The sequence below is a fragment of the Pholis gunnellus genome (assembly GCF_910591455.1).
Source record: "Pholis gunnellus genome assembly, chromosome: 10".
NCBI lineage: Eukaryota > Metazoa > Chordata > Actinopteri > Perciformes > Pholidae > Pholis > Pholis gunnellus.
This window is the reverse complement of record NC_136537.1, coordinates 19,459,434-19,479,136: the sequence shown is the minus strand read 5'-3', so window position 1 is coordinate 19,479,136 and position 19,703 is coordinate 19,459,434. Positions and strand designations below refer to the sequence as shown.

At 42.6% G+C, this 19,703-nt stretch overlaps 3 protein-coding genes across 4 annotated transcripts; 2 read left to right on the top strand and 1 right to left on the bottom strand.

The window, feature by feature from the left end:
- The first annotated feature begins 283 nt into the window (after positions 1–283).
- Positions 284–8,859, top strand: mcm7 (minichromosome maintenance complex component 7). Of its 2 annotated transcripts, none has more exons than XM_079167820.1 (15): positions 284–455; positions 2,586–2,665; positions 3,240–3,404; positions 3,595–3,719; positions 3,809–3,989; positions 4,076–4,213; positions 4,322–4,471; positions 4,614–4,728; positions 4,857–4,988; positions 5,209–5,292; positions 5,581–5,792; positions 5,874–6,139; positions 6,281–6,449; positions 7,500–7,609; positions 8,277–8,859. In XM_079167820.1, exons 1-15 carry the CDS (start codon positions 425–427, stop codon positions 8,500–8,502), a joined length of 2,184 nt encoding a protein of 727 aa, XP_079023946.1. In that variant the 5' UTR covers positions 284–424; the 3' UTR covers positions 8,503–8,859. The 2 variants fall into 2 exon arrangements, with proteins under 2 accessions (XP_079023946.1, XP_079023947.1); XM_079167821.1 differs by lacking the exon at positions 284–455 and adding an exon at positions 1,971–2,003.
- Positions 8,860–10,431: 1,572 nt separating this feature from the next.
- On the top strand, positions 10,432–12,200 carry and4 (actinodin4; the record flags this gene model as incomplete). The annotated part of the gene is made up of 4 exons (XM_079167547.1): positions 10,432–10,486; positions 10,575–10,619; positions 10,719–10,879; positions 11,373–12,200. 4 exons carry the CDS (start codon positions 10,432–10,434, stop codon positions 12,198–12,200), a joined length of 1,089 nt encoding a protein of 362 aa, XP_079023673.1.
- A 1,825-nt stretch (positions 12,201–14,025) lies between these two features.
- On the bottom strand, positions 14,026–19,419 carry cops6 (COP9 signalosome subunit 6). Its single transcript, XM_079167468.1, has 10 exons — positions 19,311–19,419; positions 17,892–18,013; positions 17,623–17,754; positions 17,176–17,264; positions 16,725–16,787; positions 16,579–16,626; positions 16,355–16,469; positions 15,819–15,911; positions 15,489–15,589; positions 14,026–14,492 (listed from the first exon to the last, which is right to left on the bottom strand). Exons 1-10 carry the CDS (start codon positions 19,376–19,378, stop codon positions 14,352–14,354), a joined length of 972 nt encoding a protein of 323 aa, XP_079023594.1. The 5' UTR covers positions 19,379–19,419; the 3' UTR covers positions 14,026–14,351.
- Positions 19,420–19,703: the final 284 nt, after the last annotated feature.

The following is a 19,703-nucleotide window of genomic DNA, read 5'->3' as shown; positions in this document are numbered from 1 at the left end:
TTATGGCGATGCCATAGTATTAATATAAGTACTGCATCCTATCTTTGAGTCTACATGATCTACAGTGTTTGAGTTCACTCTGGGGTCACTCTGGTGTATGAAATCCAATCATCGCCTTTCGCGCCAAACCTGACTAACAGGGCGGAAGTTTGTTGAGTCACGTGACGCACAATCGCCCGCAACTTTCGCGCCACCACGAGAGCCCGCCCCTCGCAGTGGAAAGAAGCGATACAATTGGATGCCGCAGACGTCAGACTCGCGCCACTTCTTGAGGGAAGAACCGCGAGCTGCTCGTGAATGAACAACTGGTCCTCCGGTCACAGTAAAGTGTTTAAATCGTGAATTTAAACTGTATTTTTGGGTCCGTTGGATACTTCTTTTAGGATTTTAGTGGTCAAGTTATCTAATCTGAGGGTCTGCAGCCATGGCTCGTAAGGATTATGCGGCAGAGAAAGGTAATAATGGGTTAACCTAACTTTACACATAACGGCATGGCAGCAACAGGTTGGCCTAAATTACTGCATTTTAACTTAAGTGCGTTCTCTTAACATGCTTTATGGAAACACGTTACTGATTTATATCACATGGTGTAGTGGGTATAAAGTCAGCTCATCTAAACAACCTTAATTATCTGCGTTTGTGCAGTGACGTTACAAAGTATTCTGAACTAACGTACGTTTATTTAGACCTGTAAATTATGCATGTTAGTGTGCATGTATCGTTCAATGGGTGACAGACCGACGTAGCACTAATTTTCCTGAACGTTTGCTGACTTGTTGGTAACGTTAACTAGTTCTACGTTCTGTGAGCTTGTGTAACTATAATGTTACGTAGTGACCCGGATGGAGACGTTTAAACAAAGGAGCAGGCGCGCGACAGTGCAAGCACATGTCAGACAATAACTTAAACCGAGTTAAGTTAGAATTTGGTAGAATTTGTTTGGAACACTATTTTTTTTATTTTAGACAGTTGACATCACATGCTTATTTTGTTCTTCAATGTGCAACTTTACGATTTCAGATAAACAAGCACAACTTCAGAATAACGTCAAAGCAATTGGAGAATAGTCATGTTGGTTATCGACATAGGGGTTTTAAAAGTAACTCGATTACGATTAGTTAGACCGACATGATGGATAAACCGTGGACTAACGAGCGTTGTTGTTCTTCTGTAAACCCGCTTTTCCCCCTCGATGAATCTCCACGAAATAACATAAACAGATGCAACCAGCTCTCTTTGAACTCATCAAGATCCACAATACCCGTGTGAAACTATTGTTTCAGTCCGTTTAACGGTCCTGAAATCGGTATTGTCTTCCACTAACTTCACTTCACTAACCTCCACAACCAACGGCACATTAGCATGCTAGCCAATGAGCTAGCTCTCTTTAATGTTCTGTGAGTAACACAAGTTAACGTGCAGTTTAGATGAAATGCTAGCTGGTAAGCCGGCCGCTGTGCCTTGCTTAAGGGCACCTCGAAAGGCTGGTTCGTGGGCTTTTTGGCTCTTGGACTACATACTTTATGTCGATGTTACACACACACACAAACAAACGGTTTCGTATTAACGCTCACAATAACTGTCATCTGCGCCCCAACGGCTAATATTTAAAACTCTTAAAAGCAACGGCAATAACGGCTAATATTTAAAACTCGTTCCAAATGCCCGTTGGAAATTTGTCGCTGTTATATTGTATTTAGATTAATGTTTTATCCTTGAACTTAAAACACGAAACTTAACAATGACAATGGCTAATATTTAAGGGAGCGGTCCATGTATGTTCAACACAACTCCAGCTAACCTGAGCTAACGTTAGAAGATGGCTGGCCATGGTTCGAAAACAACAGTCGGGACTATTTTGAAGAGCGGAGGGGTGGTGGGGGGTCGCGGAGGGATACTCTAGTGACGAGGCACAAAAGCCATGTGCTGCTTTGTTTACAATAACATCCTCGAAACACAGAAATATTAAACCGGAGCTACAGATTTTCTGCCACAGCGTCAAAGTAAGTAGAGTATTTTATCTGTCGAGCTGCGGATAGTTTCGTTTCTTGTTACGGGTAATTAAATAGTGTTAGTAGTTGTGGCTCTTTCGAGAAGTGAGGGGATGTTTTCTCAAAAAAAAAAAAAAAATGGACACTGAACTGAGCGCGTCTGATGTATTTACATTCTTACCCACAGATATCTACTGCATAACATCGGTTATCTAACTCTATAAAACGATGATAGTCGGTTCACCCCGGTGGAATTTGATTCACGCAGTCTGCCGGTGGCAGTGTGAGCTCTACTGTTGGCAGTAGTGACTCATCGAGATTACAGGATGCCATGTTACTCAACAAAGGGGGTCGCAGGACAACAAACTAGCTCCCAGTTTCTAGGCCCATTGGTGGTGGTGGTGGTGGTGGTATTGTTGTTAATCCAGCTTTTAAACCCCTTTAATGTCTAAACAACCCAAAAGATAACACCAGTAAGCTATTATTTATTTTTGTGAATATACAGTAAACACCACCTAGTGTCTGTTGGATGTGGCCTGCCCATTTCTGCTGTGAAATAATGCTGACGGTGGTGTTTTTGTTTTTGTTTTGCAGACAAATGCAAACGGTTCCTGCAAGAGTTTTACACAGAGGATGACAATGGGAAGAAGGTTTTCAAATATGGAGCTCAGCTTGTAAGTATAGTAAACAGTGAATGTGTAGCTTTTAAAGGAGTTTGTTTTGGCCTTAACTAGCATTGTTGTTGACTGAAGGATGATGTTGACATTATCACAGTAACTTAAATAGTATTATAAATGAGTGATTTATCAGACTGGTCAATTAACAACGGATCAACCAGTTATTTTTCAGCCACTCTTTGTCCTCTTGTGTCTTTTAAACTACAGTTTGACACACAAAGTGGTTCCTCACATGTTTTTAGAGTTTCTTTTTAGCTTAAGAAGCTACCTTTATAAGACAACCACACCAGGGTCACCATGAACCATATTGTCCCCAGCTCAACAAAGGGCTGGCCGGGGACCTTTTTGTTGCACTTCACGCAATTGTGTCGCATCATCTTTTCAATATAGCTATTTAATAGACACAATGTGCATTAAAATAATATGAAAATCAACAACTTGAATATTGCTGATTCACACAACTGGTATGTTTTTCAGATTGGTTAAATCTAGCATCTACTAAGCTATATAGTGCAGACATGGTCTTGTAATTAAGTGGCTCGCCTTCTTACTATTTATTCTATGCGTACAGGTGGCGCTGGCCCACAGAGAGCAGGTGCCCATCTTTGTGGAACTGGACGACGTGGCGGAGGAAGACCCAGAGCTGGTTGAGAGCGTCTGTGAGAATGCCAAGCGCTACACCGGCCTGTTCGCTGACGCCATCCACGAGCTGCTGCCAGAGTACAGAGAACGAGATGTACGTGCGCTTACACATTGATCCTGAATGGGCTTTTAAATAAAGTCAAAGCATTTTCATTCAACCTGCTGTCGTAACAATGAAGTCACAGTATCTGGCAACCTCTTCAGCTGTTTTTGAATGGTTCGTAGCGCCAATGTCTTGGTGAAATACCTACTTATTAAAACATAAATGCTTTTGTTGTATCCAGATTGTGGCCAAAGATTCTTTGGACGTGTACATTGAGCATCGGCTGATGATGGAACAAAGGGGTCGAGACCCAGCAGACACCCGCGACACTCGTAACCAGTACCCACCTGAACTCATGAGGAGATTGTAAGTTGAGTTAGGGGTTGGATTTTTATCAACACATTTTAATCATTAAAGCGGTACGTGTACTTATTGTACTTGACTTACTTCCACAGTGAGCTGTACTTTAAACCTCCCACCACTGCTAAACCCAAAGTGGTGCGGGACATACGAGCGGACAGCATCGGGAATCTGGTGAATGTTCGAGGCATAGTGACCCGCGCCACCGAGGTCAAGCCCATGATGGCCGTCGCTACGTACACGTGTGACCAGTGCGGTGCTGAGACCTATCAACCAGTAAGATGGGTTTGAGTTCTGTGATCTTCATATTTTAAGACGATGCACTTATCAGATGTCCCTCACTAAGTATTTTTGTGCTTCAGATCCAGTCGCCCACCTTCATGCCCCTCGTCATGTGTCCCAGCCAAGAGTGTGTCACCAACAAATCTGGAGGTCGGCTCTACCTGCAGACCAGAGGCTCCAAATTTGTCAAGTTCCAGGAGCTGCGTATCCAGGAGCATGTAAGTAGCTTTATACAATACAATGCTCACTGTTGCCATGAGTTGTGTTTTTGATTTGGGGTTTTAGGATGTTTCAATTTTCTCATGAGTTTTTTTTCTGTTCAACAGAGTGACCAGGTGCCCGTTGGAAATATTCCAAGGAGCATGTCGATTTATGCCCGTGGAGAAAACACACGTCTGGCCCAGCCAGGAGACCACGTGGCCGTCACCGGGGTCTTCCTCCCTCTTCTACGCACAGGCTTCCAACAGGCCACTCAGGTGTGTATGTGGCTTCTAGCTTAAATTCAGGATTTGTCTGTTTTTAACCCATTTCAGGCTCAATCTATAGCAAGAGCTTTTTTTAAAAGTGTTGGTATGCAAGTATCTAAAATGAATCCAATCCTGATTTTGGTCTTTTCAGGGTCTTCTGTCAGAAACTTACCTGGAGGCTCATAACATCACACTCATGAACAATTCGGAGGATGATGTGCTTGGCAATGACGATCTGACTGACGAGGAGCTGCGTGGCATTACAGGTTGGTGCTTATGTGTGTGAAAGATAGCTGGACTTCAATCAAATCACTTCCGTAACCAGTATGAAGGCCAAAACCTGAAGATGCTGATAGTTTTCTCGCTCTGAAGTGATTATATTTTTCTGTTGCAGAGGAAGGATTTTATGAGAAGCTCGCTGGCTCAATAGCACCAGAGATCTACGGACATGAAGATGTAAAGAAGGCTCTGCTCCTGCTGCTGGTTGGAGGGGTGCAACAGGCACCTAAAGGCATGAAGATCAGAGGTGAGCACTGACTCGAGCGCCTATTTTAACCTCTTATTAAGCAGGCCAACCACAAAGATAAATATAAATTGTCCCAGTTGCAAATCATAACCCTCACAAAACGAGGTCATTCTGTCACATTACTACATTTGTTCACATCACCGAGCTACGTGTAATGTTTTCTCAAAAACAAAGCGTTTTATGTAATTTTGCACTAACTGCAACACTCTTCTCCCTCAAGGTACCATAAACGTCTGCCTGATGGGAGACCCAGGAGTCGCCAAGTCCCAGCTGCTGTCCTACATTGACCGCCTGGCTCCTCGAAGTGAGTACAGTCCCGTCCGTGGAGTAAATGTCCTGTATCTGGTTAATATTCTATCCAGTAAGGCATTTTCTTTCCATTAAGGCTTAGATGGTAAAATATTAACTTTTTATGTGATTTTTCTGACTGGAGAAGAGTAAAGTCTGTTTTCTTTATGCCAGGTTTTGAACACTTTAGTTTCGCCTACATTCTAGGGTTTCAATCGTTCTACTCCTGATATCAGTATCTGAATGTCTGGGGTTGCAGCTTAACAATAAAATGCGTTTCTCTTGTCCCCTCTCTGGTCTTCAGGCCAGTACACAACAGGCCGCGGCTCTTCTGGTGTCGGTCTGACTGCAGCGGTGATGCGTGACCCGGTCACTGGAGAAATGACTCTGGAAGGCGGAGCCCTGGTGCTGGCTGACCAGGGCGTCTGTTGCATTGATGAGTTTGACAAGATGGCTGACGCCGACCGCACAGCCATCCACGAGGTGATGGAACAGCAGACCATCTCCATCGCTAAGGTAAAGAGATACATTTGGAGAAACATTAATATCGAACATGCGTGTCTCATCTCAAACTAATATTTTTTCGCTCTTTTCCAGGCGGGCATCATGACCTCCCTCAATGCCCGTTGCTCTATTCTAGCAGCAGCCAACCCCGCCTATGGCCGCTACAATCCCCGGAAGAGCATCGAGCAGAACATTCAGCTGCCGGCTGCTTTGCTGTCCCGTTTCGACCTGCTGTGGCTGATCCAGGACAAGCCGGACGCCGACGCCGACCTGCGTCTAGCGCAGCACATCACCTACGTCCACCAGCACCTCCGCCAGCCCCCCACCCACTTCACCCCCATCGAGATGAAGCTGATGAGGTGATGATGATCCGCATTATATTTCAAAGTGTTTAAGCCTCATCACTCTGCGATTTCTTTTTCTTTTAACAGTATGTCAAAACTACAAACTGTGTACATTCTTTTTTTTTTAACAAAAATGTGACCTGTAAATCCCTTCAGACGTTTCATCGCTGTGTGTCAGAAGCGTCAGCCTGTGGTGCCCGAGTCGCTGGCTGATTACATCACTGCTGCTTACGTAGAGATGAGGAAAGAGGCCCGAGTCAGCAAAGACACCACCTTCACCTCTGCACGTACCCTCCTGTCCATCCTCCGCCTGTCCACTGCCCTGGTGAGAAATGCACCGTAGTGAACCGTGGGTGGACGGAAACTTTAATAACTTAAACTGCAGGCGATGTATTATTTGTCATACAAAGGAAATTTTGTCGACATTGTTAATGGTGTAATATAAAGCGTGATCATCATACTTGTCTTGATTAAGAGTCCATTGTGTGATAAAGTGCTTACAGTGCAGGTAGTGATGATAACCTGGCCTACTGCAGTGTGAGCACTTCTTTCCCACGCTGGTCTATAGTCATCATTCTTCATCATGACTCAGCAAATCAGATAAATGTACACGTTTATTTCTTGTTTTTGTTGCTGCTGTTTACATTCCTTATGATGCAAATTAAAGACTGCACTACAGGAATGTACTGCTGTTTTTGTTTTGTTTGTCATGTTGATTTCTGAAAAGGCATCTATAGAATGTTTTTTCCTGAATGTTTTGTGATCTGCTGTCTGTCGGCCTCTGGCTGTCAAAAGTGCTGTTTGTGCAGGTAGCGGTCAACCAACTACTGCAAAACCAGCACTTCAGGCAGACGGGTTGGCCATGTGCTGCACACAGATGTCCACAAGAGGGCAAACTGCAACTGAGTGGTAGCACTGAAGAGAATCAAGAATGTATTTATTTGCACATCGACTGCGTTTGTTCAGATGTATCTGGATAACCGTATGATGAGCCGAGGTCTGTCTGATCCTGACCAGCTTTGCAGGGTGGGCAGTCAGCCTGTGTGCGTTAAGAGCAGCTGTGCAAACCCATGCAAAACTGACCATGGCCAGAACTGTCGTCACTATGAAGATCAAGTTTTCTGCGGTTCATTTTAAGCATTTTGTCTGGAGTTCTTTAATTTCAACCTGTAGAGAGACTAGCTGGTGTTGAGAGGCGGAGACTTGGGCAATTGCCGGCCATCCCAGAGGGCATTGCACTTGTCTCGGTCTGACAGTGCCGGCACAGCGCAGCCTTCGTAATCGGACTGATCTGCTGTCGAACTAAATATCTACGATGATGCACATTTTCTTGATTTCCATCTCCGTCACAATTGGTTTTGTTGGCTCTCTGCAGGCTCGCCTTCGCATGATGGAGTCTGTGGAGAAGGAAGACATCAACGAGGCGATGAGACTGATGGAGATGTCAAAGGACTCACTACAAGCAGACAAGTCCAGCGCCACGAGGTTAGTGTTAACGCTGTCTGAAGGATCTTGTTAGTTTAGCGCCGTGTAACATGAGGGACCGGACGTCATCCAACCCAGAATCTCCTTTATGGGTTCCTTATATGCCCGTAACAGTCGCTGCATATCCTGGAGGAAGCTGTAAAACGTCTCTGGGTTTTTATGGAGCTCTCTTCACACAGAAGCCAGTTCTGTGAGGGAGGAGTCACGACTAGTGACGTTGTTGCACGCCTTACCATATATGCTCTTCTCTTTTTTTACAACAATGAGGGAGGGAGAACAGCCAGGTTTCTTTTTAAAAGGGCATCGGGTTGACAAATACTTTTAACGTCTGAAGCAAATGAAATGTCGTTACACAAAGACTGCTTATGTTTTTATGCTGAAAGATTTATATTGCACTCATGTCTTCATGTTTATAATGAAGCTGGAGGCGAGCAGTTTTCCTGATTTCAATAAGCTAACTGATCACGGATCATAATCACCTCCCAACCACTCAAAAGTAACTAATTCCTATTTGTTTAGTGTAATCTGAACAAAAAGCGTCAAAATGACAAACGTATTTGTTAAAATCAATACTCACTTTCTTCAGTCTCTATAAACTTTTAAACTCAACAGCAAAAGGCAAAACCAGTCTCTCAAATCACAAATTGTCTAACTTCATTCCACACAGGACTCAGCGCCCGGCTGACGTCATCTTCTCTCTGGTGCGTGAGCTCTCCACGGAGGGCGTGGCCGGCCGCGGCGGAGCCGGCGGAGTGGTTCGCATGGCTGAAGCAGAACAGCGTTGCGTCACTCGTGGCTTCACCCCCGCCCAGTTCCAGGAAGCGTTGGAGGAGTACGAGGAGCTGAACGTTTGGCAGGTCAACCAGGCCCGCAGCCGCATCACCTTTGTCTGAAGAAACCGGCAACGTGCACGCTGTGCTTCAGTCACCTGAGGGGGAACTCTTTGTCGGCTTTCTGCAGACTTAACTTGGGGAGTTGCATTCTGCAACACCAGTCGAGCAGAACCTGGACAATTTTTAAGCTTGACTATTTTGCAAGAATCCCTGCGGTTAAACATCCATAGCTTTTTTTTAATGTTAAGATTCCTGTTCACCAGTAAATCTTTTGTAAATATGTATGTCAGTATTTGGAATGGTGTAATATCTGTAATTTTGTACTTAAAGCTTCTAGGTTCTTTGAGAAAGCATTTCTGTACATTTTACACTGTGATGCAAGATGAAGGTTGAGCATTGTTATAATAAATTGATGGTTCAATACTTTGCTTTCATGTGGTTCATGTGGACCACGGTGTGCACATTAAATGAAGAAAGTTGCAGCCAGACCCGATCAACTACTGCCGCTGCCATCCTGACATGATGCTCGTAAAACATGCTGAAGTACAGTGCTGAAACTAAGTTATTCTCATTATTGTTTGGGCTATAAACATGTGAAATGTCCACGTTCCTAAAAGCCCAAGGCCGTGTCTTCAAATATTAATAGTTCTAGTTTAGAGCTGCACTAACTATGCAAACTCATTATCTATTCATTTGGAGATTACATTCCCCAATTAATCATTTAGCCTAAAAACGGTTAGAAATGTGTTTCTAAAAATACTTGTACAAGTTCTTTAAGTTCACAAGCTTTTGGCTTCAAATAGTTTTGTCAGTTTAAAACCCAAAGACGTTCAGTTTACTGTTGCGTAAGACAAACAAAAGCTTAATCTGAACTATTATTTATATATATGTATATATGTGTGACCTGCATTAGGTTATTGACCTGTATGAGGTGTAGTATGTTAGCATGATGGGATCCTATAAGATTCAAAGTGCTTCAAACACCATAGTGAACATGTAAAGACAAAACGAGCCTGTTTGTTGCTCAGTGAGTTGATAACCAGCAGTCAGTCACAGAACTGTTAAAAAAAAGCAGGTGTTCTCTGGGTAAAAATAACAGCCTTCTGGTGCCGACAGCGATTTACAAATCTCTAACAACCCATTATAAATGTACATGTAAGGCAGCGCAGACCGTCATCTATGATTTTTACTGTCTTTTTGGCCCATTTATTGTGTTGGTAGGCAGCATTTTCCCCCATAGTTGCAGTTGTCCCAGCAGGTGATGCTTTCCTTCCAGACTTAATGGGGAGTTTCCATTTGAAGTCTGTTCCTTTTATGGCTTTGCAGCTAAAAGTGCAGCTTTTTTCTTTTCTTAATTGGCGCCAAAGGCCACATATTAAAGAAAGAGAGGTGGAGACAGGATTCTGGTGTCAAAGTTGGTGCAGAACTATTGGACAGGAGATAATGTTTCAGGGGGTCGGACACAGAAATCAGTATTTAACCCACTCTGCTCCGTTAGTGCAGTGAAGACCGATTCCTGAGACGGGTGAGTCAAATATTGCAGGATGATCATTTCTAGCCTCTGAAAGTGTTGACTAATTTAATTTAGTTTACTGGTATAACTTCTCCTGTAGCTGCTTTGTTTTATACTTCCTACTGATCAATGTGTATTTAGCATCAAAGTAGGACAATAAGTTCACCTTTAGAAGTATAGTTTTTCTTGTAATACTGTGAAACATTAGTCTGAAGAACATTTTCCTGTTATACATTGAAATTCTCGGGCAAAGGCCTGCACTTTTAAATAATCTGTGAAATGGGTCAAGAAGTTCTCTACATACCATTTAAAATGTGTATTTCTGAGTAGAGGTGTTTATATATTGTGAAATTAGCTTTTGAAGGATTATAATTAATATTTCTTATGTAATCTAATAGCAATGGTTTTGTTAGAACTGTACTATTTCCCCGTATATGATGCAAATCTATTATTGCCATGAAACACAGGAGTTCGCCATGATTTCTTCATTATGGTTGTTGGGGGCACTCTGCTGTCTGATGGTGCTCTCAGGTAAGTTCTGATTCTTTAACTACTTCAACAAAAATCTGTCAGAAGCAAGATGATCAACGTCCATCTCGTGCTTTGTCTCCTCCTCCAGGCCTGCTGGAGGCCAAATCTTTTTCGAACACCATCAAGCAGGAAGGTAGGTTCAGATCTTGAATAACTTCAGAATACATTTAAGTAACTGTTGAGAAGTTCTCCATCGGACTGAGGGACTGAGCTTCATCTCCTCTGTTAACAGAGATGGTACCCGTCAGTGTTGTTGGTATTGACTCAGAAAAAGCAAACGGCTTTCTGAGTCACTCCAGAACGAAGCGTAACGCGGACCCCAGGTGGTACAGAGGAAACCCAGACTTCCAGGCTTACTACCGCTACTACAGCAGCATCGGACACACCGAGGGGGTAAGTACATAGAAATAAAGATATGGTACTTTGTGTCCACATTCTTATCCTGGGAGACTCCAGTCTCTTCTCCAGAATCAAAAGTCTCTGGGAGTATGAACTCAAGAATAACTACATAAGCAGAATCTAAAACAGAATCCACACTGTGTTCATTTGGTGATTCAGGACAGTCGATATCTACACACAGACGACTGATGTTTTCCCTTGATTAGACAGTGGACAGTAGAGAGTTTACAGGAATGAGTGGGGGCATGAAATGTTACTGGATTCAAACCAGGGACGTTCTCTTTACATCATCAGCATCATCTGGATAATTTAACTCTAAACCCCTCCACTGTCTGAACCTCATTTTGCAGTGCAGACCCCACTTTCTTGAATATTAGTCATGAGATTTGGGTTATGATGTCGCCTCAAATCATATTGTGTCATAATGAAAATAATATAAAATGATATGTATGTTCTACTAGCTCTTATTTTTTCCCCTTCCTCTCAGCTCTATGAAATTGACAAGTTGCGGATGCTCTACCAGCAGATGAGGTACCTGGAGCACACCTACGGCCCCGACGCTTCCTATTTCCAGAACAAGCTGGGAGTGCCGACCATGTGTGACCCAGCCACAGACAAGCAGTGCAAAATCTTTCCTCTAGCTCCAATGAAAGGGGGCCCAAAGCCCACAGAGCCCCTAGCAACCCCTCCTCCTCTTCCTCCTGCGCCACTCATTTCCCAGGCTGATGTTCTCTTCCTCTGCAACAGGAAAGACCCCCTCTGTAAGCCCCACATCGTCTACCTGCCTAGCGGCGCCGTGCCTGTGCTCTGCGACCCCCGCCACCACCCCCACTGCACCCCCCAGAAAGCTCAAGCTCCAGTCATAGTGGCTCAACCTCCTCCCCCTCCACCGATGAAGTCCGCCCCACCTCCACCGATGAAGTCCGCCCCACCTCCACCAATGAAGTCCGCCCCACCTCCACCAGTCCTCATCAGGAAGTCTCTCCCGGGCCCCATTCGCTCCTTCAAGGGCATGGAGTACGACTGTGACCCTTACTGGGACCCCGATTGCCTGGTTGAACACCCACCCAGGCCCATGAAGGGGAAGATCATGGTCCCCCCGCCGCCACCACCCCCACCCGTGGAGGAGGAAAAGAAAGAGGAACCAGTGGCGGTGGCAGCTCCCCTTACTCCCATCAAGAAGAAAGGCCTCTACCCTTACTACTACCCCATGCCCTACAACCCCATGGATGATCTGTACGACCCATCCCGCTTCCAATACCCACAGCCCGCTGCTGCTGCAGATGAGCCTGCAGAGTCAGGCCACAGTCAGTAAGACATCCAGCAGACTTTAATTAAAAACATCAAGGTTGAACATTTTCATAGTTTGAGGGATTTTAACATCCGTAAATGTACTGTCATGGACTACAACTTGTACTGAAGCTTTGAAAAGTTGCATATTTGTTTAAACCTTATACAATTGACAACTGTTAATGTATTGATGTGTTTACCATCATCACTGTCAGAAACTGTGCATGTAAACGAGCATGTAATGCAAATTCTTTTTGATTAATGAGATAATAAAGTTTCACTAAACAGTTTTTGTGAATCGGTGAATGAGTTGTATTTTGTCTCTGTAGATGCTTTTTTTTTTAATAAAAGGTGCAGGAAGACAGAAAGGAAAGAACATGTTTGCTCCACCTCGAGCCACGTGGCAGGTAGAAGCAGACTAGTAAAGTAAAAGTGCCAACTTGCATGCTGGGGGTCTTCATGTCTGGTTCCGCTGTACATTTAATACCCTTTAAAATGCTGACTCCTGTTAGACCCCCGACTCTGGAGCTGTAACTCTCCCTGCCCCCTTTTCCTGTTGAGTAGTATGCCCGTCTGTTCAAACGTCCAAAGGCAATCGAACAGCGGGAACACAACTTCAAAAGACGAGCTAACTGCAAACACTCCTGACGATAAACCTGCAGCTGCACAGAGCTGACTTACATAGACTCGTTTCAGAGCTGCGTGTTGTTACAGTTACTATAATGTCTACCCTAGTACAATCCTTTAGGCTTAAAAATAAGAGCAGTCCCATTAAAACAATCAGCTGATCCATGAAACATGAACAATAACATAAACTGGGTAAAATAGTATAATAATCACATACAGTGGATTCATTTCTGTGCATAACCAAGAAAGAGTTGAGTGACTTTTGTAATCAAGTGCTTTTTGATACACTTCCTCTCAGCCTCCAGCTGATTCCCTGCTCATTGAACAGGATTTTAAACTTGTTGATGAACTGGTTCATACTGTTGCAGGTCTTGGTGATGGTGCCTAAGTAGGCCATGAGGCCCACGTCATTACATAGCTGCAGGGGGGAAAGAAAGGCAGCGTTATAAAAAAAGCACTCGTTAGGGAATACAACACAGGGTGAGACTGTGCTAAAAAAAACCTGTGATCATAACAGGTCTATTATTTCATTTTGAGAAGTTTCTGTCTGATGTGCAGATTCAAATCTTTTGATGTCACCTGTGCCATAGACCTCCACCGTTGACATCAACGAACCACACAGTAGTGCTGGGCAGCGTTCTGGGTGAGGAGAGCAGTGCGTTACAGTAGTCAATGCAATATAGAAGAGCTAAAGTCACGTATAAGCAGCTCTAGTTCAGCAGTTGAACACGTTTTGAAGGATCTGGTGGTTAAATGGCACCTCTCATGCTGTACAGGGAAACAGAAAAACAAAGTTATGGCTCAATATACGAAAACATTAAGATAGGTCAATGCTGACAAGTCAGTATCAAACAGGGGCTTGTAATTATGGAGTTGAGTTCGAGGGGCCTCTCTTAATAATACACAAGTGAGGAAACAGGTGTTTGCCAGACTTATTACAGCCTCATTTAAAATACCTTGTCGTCCTCTCACCCGATTCCACGGCTTTGATGTACTTTACAATAATCTTCACCCGGCTGTGGAGCATCTGTATTACTATACTACGACATTTTTAAGACAGCATGCTATACATTTTGATGGCATACTATGCTATGAGATTTTCATGACTTTTTATTTCGCACTTTACTTTGACATTTTTCCCATCATATTCTTTACTATTTCAATTTTATAATTTGTACACAACATACTATAGAATCCTAGAAAGAAGAGGAGTCAAAGTCCAATGAAAAAAATCAGCAGATCATTTATTACATACAGCAACATGAAACAATAAAACAAACGGGGTAAAGTATTATAACATTGATGTATAGTGGATTAGTTTGTGTGCGTAACAAAGAAAAGGTTTAGCGGTTTTGTATATATCTCTTTTAGATTTGTGTAATGAAGTGCTTTTCGATAAACTTGTGGTTGAAAATAGTAAACTTGTTTGAAATGTTACTGCAGAATTTGTTTTAGCAAACCAAAACTACAAACTTATCCCAAAAGGAAAAAAAGACAGAAAAAGAAACTGCAGTGCATGTTTGTCTCTCTGCTTCGGCTTACTGCCAGCTCAAAAGAAGAGTCCTCTCATCCTTCGGCCGATTCCCTGTCTGTCGTACAGCACGTTGAACTTGTTGATGAACTGGTTCATACTGTTGCAGGTCTTGGTGATGGTGCCTAAGTACGCCATGAGGCCCACGTCGTTACATTGCTGCAGGGGAGAAGAACGGACGCTTTAAAGAAATTTGCTAGGACGCCTGCTAATAAGAACTTTCCTTTCATAAATCGCAAATCAATGATGAGTGCAATGACAGCACAGTCATGTTCACAGCAGCAATTTTACACACAAAAACTATATGTAAACTAAATTTGGTGATATATGCACAGTATTTGAAGTTATTATTGAAAACTGCTGATGCTTGGTTCTGCAATTCTTTAATGCTATTTGATGTTATCCTGGATTCCTAATACAACCGGTTATTATCATTTTAACCCTTTCGAGCACGAGTATAGGCACCTCAAGAGGCCTTTCAAATTTAATTTCTAATCACCATCTGCGTCCATTATGTGCGTACGCATAGGTCAGAGTTGTTGATGTTTTTTTACATCACAACTTTTGTGTGGAAAGTGGGGTACGTCTCCTTAAGGCGGTTATAAAAGGAGACCCCTGGTGCTGAAAATACTCACCAGCACAAAAACAATGTATTAATCCGCAGCTGAAAATAGTCCAACAAATGCAATATTTACTCCAGTCTGAGTGCAGTTTGCTAAATACAGTGTCCTGCTGTTTTATAAAATGACCGAGGCTTTTGTAAAATAAAAATGCATATAAAATCTCAGCTATGTGCTACTATTCATATAACACTAGGATCCACTAAAACAGACACGGACCATCTTTATCATTTACCGTAAACCCATCACTGTACCTGTCATCCCTGATATCTCCTCCTGTTTGTGTATTGTTCCGGTTTCGTACAGTATTAGTATATTTAAAAAATAATAATCATAGTCTTAAGAAAAGTAACTATACATCTGTGATCAGTAGGAATGAATGTGAGAGCCACAGACAGACTGGGGCAGTCAAAGTTTTAAGAGATGGACTAACTGCCAGAATGCCGACCTTATCCTTTGACATTTAGATGAAAACATCAACGTGCATTAAGGTGTAAAAACATTTTGTGCGTTAAGGTACAGAAAGCTTGCTTACATCATAGAAGTCAGTTTTGAATTTGATGGTACTGAGGACCGGCAATCTGTGGCACAGGGCGTTGGCTTCTCGAAGGATCTCGTGGTTAAATGGCACCTCTCCTGCGGGACAGAAAAAAAACAAGTTAAAGCAGAGTTTATTAAACAGCGAGGTAAGACGACGCTGTCGAGACAGGGGTTTGTAATTATGGAGGTGTGCTCAAGGGGCCTCCTTTAATAGTGTAAAAGTGAGGAAAGGAAACATCTCATCTAAAAACAGCTGTTTTCCTGATGTATTTTTCACATATTTTGCTCTCAAAGCCTCAATTAAAAGACCCGGTCGTCCGCTCACCTGATTCCACGGCTTTGACGTACTCTAGAATGATCCTCACCCGGCTGTGGAGCATCTTTATCGCACTGTGCTGGGCTATGAGGTGTTCGGCAACTAACAGAGAAGACGAAGAGAATATTGGAGTTAAGACATATTCAGGAAGAATACATGTTGTCTGACTGTGTCTTATAGTCAGTTTGCACCTTAACCACCTTCTTTAAGAATAAATAAAGGATGTTTTTTTTTCTCATTGATTCTCTTGTGTGTTTATGCCTATGTGTGTCTACTGTTGTATTTAGGGCTGTCCTAGACCAGAGAAATTCTTAGTTGACTCATCGATACTCAGATAACACTTTGGTCTACCTAATACCTTAATAGAATAAAGAGCCGATACCAGGATGTGGCAGAAAATGCATTGAAGAATATAAAACCACAGATAAAAACACAACAGAGAGAAATCAATTAACAATTGAATCCTAAATACCAGCAGAAATGAGTCCTTTGTGAACGAGGGATTATGTTAGAAAGTACATGACTCACAGAACATTGACTCTTACCGGTTGAGTTTTCTCCTGTGCCAGTGGCTGTCATCCGAGCTACGTGGTCAACGCCGATTCTCTCTGCTTCTTCTGTGGCCAGAGTATACGTCAGCTCAGCAAACAACATGGTCGCCTAGAAAAAACCCCCAAAACACACTCAAAGTAAAACAATTCTTCATGGGAATCTGTCTCACTGCTGCAGGAAAGGATTTGTAAATGACGACATGAAATGTAAAGATTACCTCGCCATTGATGATGTCAATCACAGATTCATAAACACTAACAGGAAGCTGAAGGAAAAAAGGGACACATTCGTTAAACCAGCTGTGTCTAAATACACAAGTGTGGTGTTTTCTCATTATTGAAGTGAAAATGCAGAAGAACTCACATCTGTGTGCTTGGTCATTGGATTGAGCTTGAGGAAGAGAGGACTCTCAATAATTTCACACACCTGGCAGAGAAGAAGGAAAGTAAGTAGGAAACAACTACCAGGATTTAAGATGAATTTACTTTTACTAACAACAACACAGTCTAAATCACCTGCTTGTTAAATAATCATGGCATTGCATGTTGTTTTTGTAAGTTGACATTGCGTAAACACACAATGTCTGTATTGGTTTAACATGAATCAATAACACAACATGTCAGAATCTCTACAACATGCTTGTTATTTGCTTTCAAAAGTAAAACGTGTAGCTCAGGTATCTGACCAATCGAGGTGAAAGCAGGACAACCTTGATGTAAACTAGCGGTGTGCGGTTGCCACCGATCTGTGAGATGTTAAAGATGTTCGCTCATTCAGATTGACTGTACATACTGCCCCATGAACTTTTGCCCACCTGCTTGTGAATGTGGATGTCTGATGCGTCAGGGGGGCCGCCTGTGGTGTACCAGCCCAAGAACTCCATCTCTTTAAAGACCTGTTTAACTGAGAGGCAAAAGGAAATATTAAGGAAAAAACGACAGCAAGCACATTACTTTGTGTATTAACCACCGTTGACTAATGAATAACTCGTTATCAATAACTGAATCTCATGTTTCCTCTCTGATGCAATCCGTCACTGACGTTTCTTTAAAAGGATTTGGGGGGAAGAGTACGTGTTCGTTAACCAAATCCTAACTTAGACAATTTGCACCACAGACTTTATTCATTTCAGCAAGTCACCTCCAGACTGTTACAGTAAACAATGAACTTGTCAAAGGAGAAACAAAACATGTATGCATTAAGAAACCTATTAGATAGAATAGAGCTGTATTCTTGCCCTTAACTAATACAAACCACTAACATTGTTCCTCCTTGGTGTAGTAGTACTCTTTGTCAATATGCACTCGTTCGTCTACGGTCTGAGACAGCAACTCAAAGGAGTTCATCACCTCGATGTTTCTTCCCTCCTGCTTGCCGATCAGGGCGCCAATCACTGAGCAGGAGGCAAAGAAACACAATAATATGTGATAACCTGCTTCATTACACTCAGTTACAGAACAACTCAGCTGAACATTAGACCAACTGTACATTACATCACTGCTTACGTGACATTTTTTCCTCATTACGTACCCTGCATTGGTCGTCCCTCTTGTGAGCGGATGCGTATCCAGTGGTCGGATATGTTGAGGATAACCAGAGGGTGTAAGGCCACAGAGACGCTTCCGGTGACCCCTGCAGCCATAACACTGGGGCTGGCTACAGTCACACAGAGACACAAAATAGACGGGGTTTAACACTACAGCAACTATTGAGTTATTGATGGAACAAAAGAAGCAATTTGAGGATGTCAACTTGGATCCTGAGAACTTAAAAAGTACATTTTACACTATCCTGACAGGATAAAAACGTAAATATTGGATGTAAAAGATGGAGGCAGCTTAGAGCCCAGAAGGATTTTAAGACGTATTGTTGGCTAAGGTTACGGAACGTTAACTAATTTATTATGACTACTAGTAGGGATACTTTGACGATTTACAACCGACTCTGTGTCAACACAGCGTGGGCAGATGTGTTGTATAGTGTTTGTTTAACTGCCTTTAATGTATGTCAATGGCAACAATGTGCTGGCAGAGGGGACCAGTGCCCCGCAAGGGATCAAACCTTTCTCTTAGTAGACAACTGCTCTACCTCCTGAGGTATAATAGTTGTGTTTAATCTTTTTTGGTACACAATACGATACCATCTTGGCCACCCCTCATATCACACCTTGTACATGAGAGTTTCTGGCTTGTAGCTTTTAACACACCGTTTCATTTAATTCAATAAGTTAATGAGTGAGAGTAGGGTAGGCAACAGTAGAGGTTGAGGAAGATAAGGAAGACTAGGGAGAGAGATGAAGATGGAAATCAATGCCTTATCCGAGTCATGTCTCTATTGTTAGAGTTATATTATTGCATCTCTTTAATTTAGTATAAGCATCCATTTGTATCGTTTTTATTTTCACAATTTGCTCATACTGTTCCATTTTGATCTGTGGATGTAAACGGAAGTGATTTTGTGATTCTTTCATACAAATTAAAGGAGCATTGACACAACAATATACCGTATGTACACACTTCTTTGCCTTAATGAATCTAAATATGTGAAAATACAATTGAACGAAAGAGATCACATGGCCAGCTGACGTCCAAGACCAGCCCTGACTCAAGATCGGATTGTTGTCAAAACTAATCAATGTTTTCCTTAAACCTGCCTGAGCTGACAGACTTAAGTCAAGATTATTGATGCCAACACCAGTAGGAAAGCAATAATATACGTATGAAAATACCGACTCAAATATCCAAAGTGATGAATTTGTTGACAGCTTTATAAGCAGAGCCATGCACGTTACGTGAACCCGCTAGTCATCAAGCTCGCTACCTTGCCACCTTTACCACCACTGATTCATTACTCACACCCATCCATAACACACATGTACGACACATGTGACAGTCTGCATACAGGTTCGTGTTAATATCAGGCAGAAATTGTGAGGTAAGTGAGAAATACTAGCCTGCCCCATCCACTTCCATTCCTCCACCATTGCTGGTCGCCATCTTGTCCGGTAAACCGCGCATGCGCAGTGAACTTCTTCTGCTTCTTTTTCTTCTTCTTCTTCTTTTACTTATTATCGCGGATGGCATCCAGTGAAAGGTGCATTCCCGTCACCTACTGTATTGGAGTGTGGACCAGAGTAACCGATCCCCTTACAAAACAAAACAAAAACAAAACAAAACAAAAATAAATAAAACAAAAAACAAAACAAAACAAAAAGCGCGCAGTGAACTGTTCGCTTAATGAACGTTAGGTGGCACTATAGCTTCATCGGTGTGTTTTAAAATAAGCTGTAGGCTACCATATAATTACTGTCCTAAATCTGAAAGGTGTTTGGAGAACGCAAGA

Coding starts and splice junctions, on each gene's coding strand:
- mcm7 (XM_079167820.1), top strand. CDS start 425: ATGGCTCGTAAGGATTATGCGGCAGAGAAAG. Junction 3,990..4,075: donor GTGCTGAGACCTATCAACCA/GTAAGATGGGTT, acceptor TTTGTGCTTCAG/ATCCAGTCGCCCACCTTCAT. Junction 6,140..6,280: donor ATCGAGATGAAGCTGATGAG/GTGATGATGATC, acceptor AAATCCCTTCAG/ACGTTTCATCGCTGTGTGTC.
- cops6 (XM_079167468.1), bottom strand. CDS start 19,378: ATGCGCGGTTTACCGGACAAGATGGCGACCAGCAATGGTGGAGGAATG. Junction 18,014..19,310: donor GAAGTGGATGGGGCAGGCTA/GTATTTCTCACT, acceptor GACTGTAGCCAG/CCCCAGTGTTATGGCTGCAG. Junction 16,788..17,175: donor ACATCCACATTCACAAGCAG/GTGGGCAAAAGT, acceptor CTTCTCTGCCAG/GTGTGTGAAATTATTGAGAG.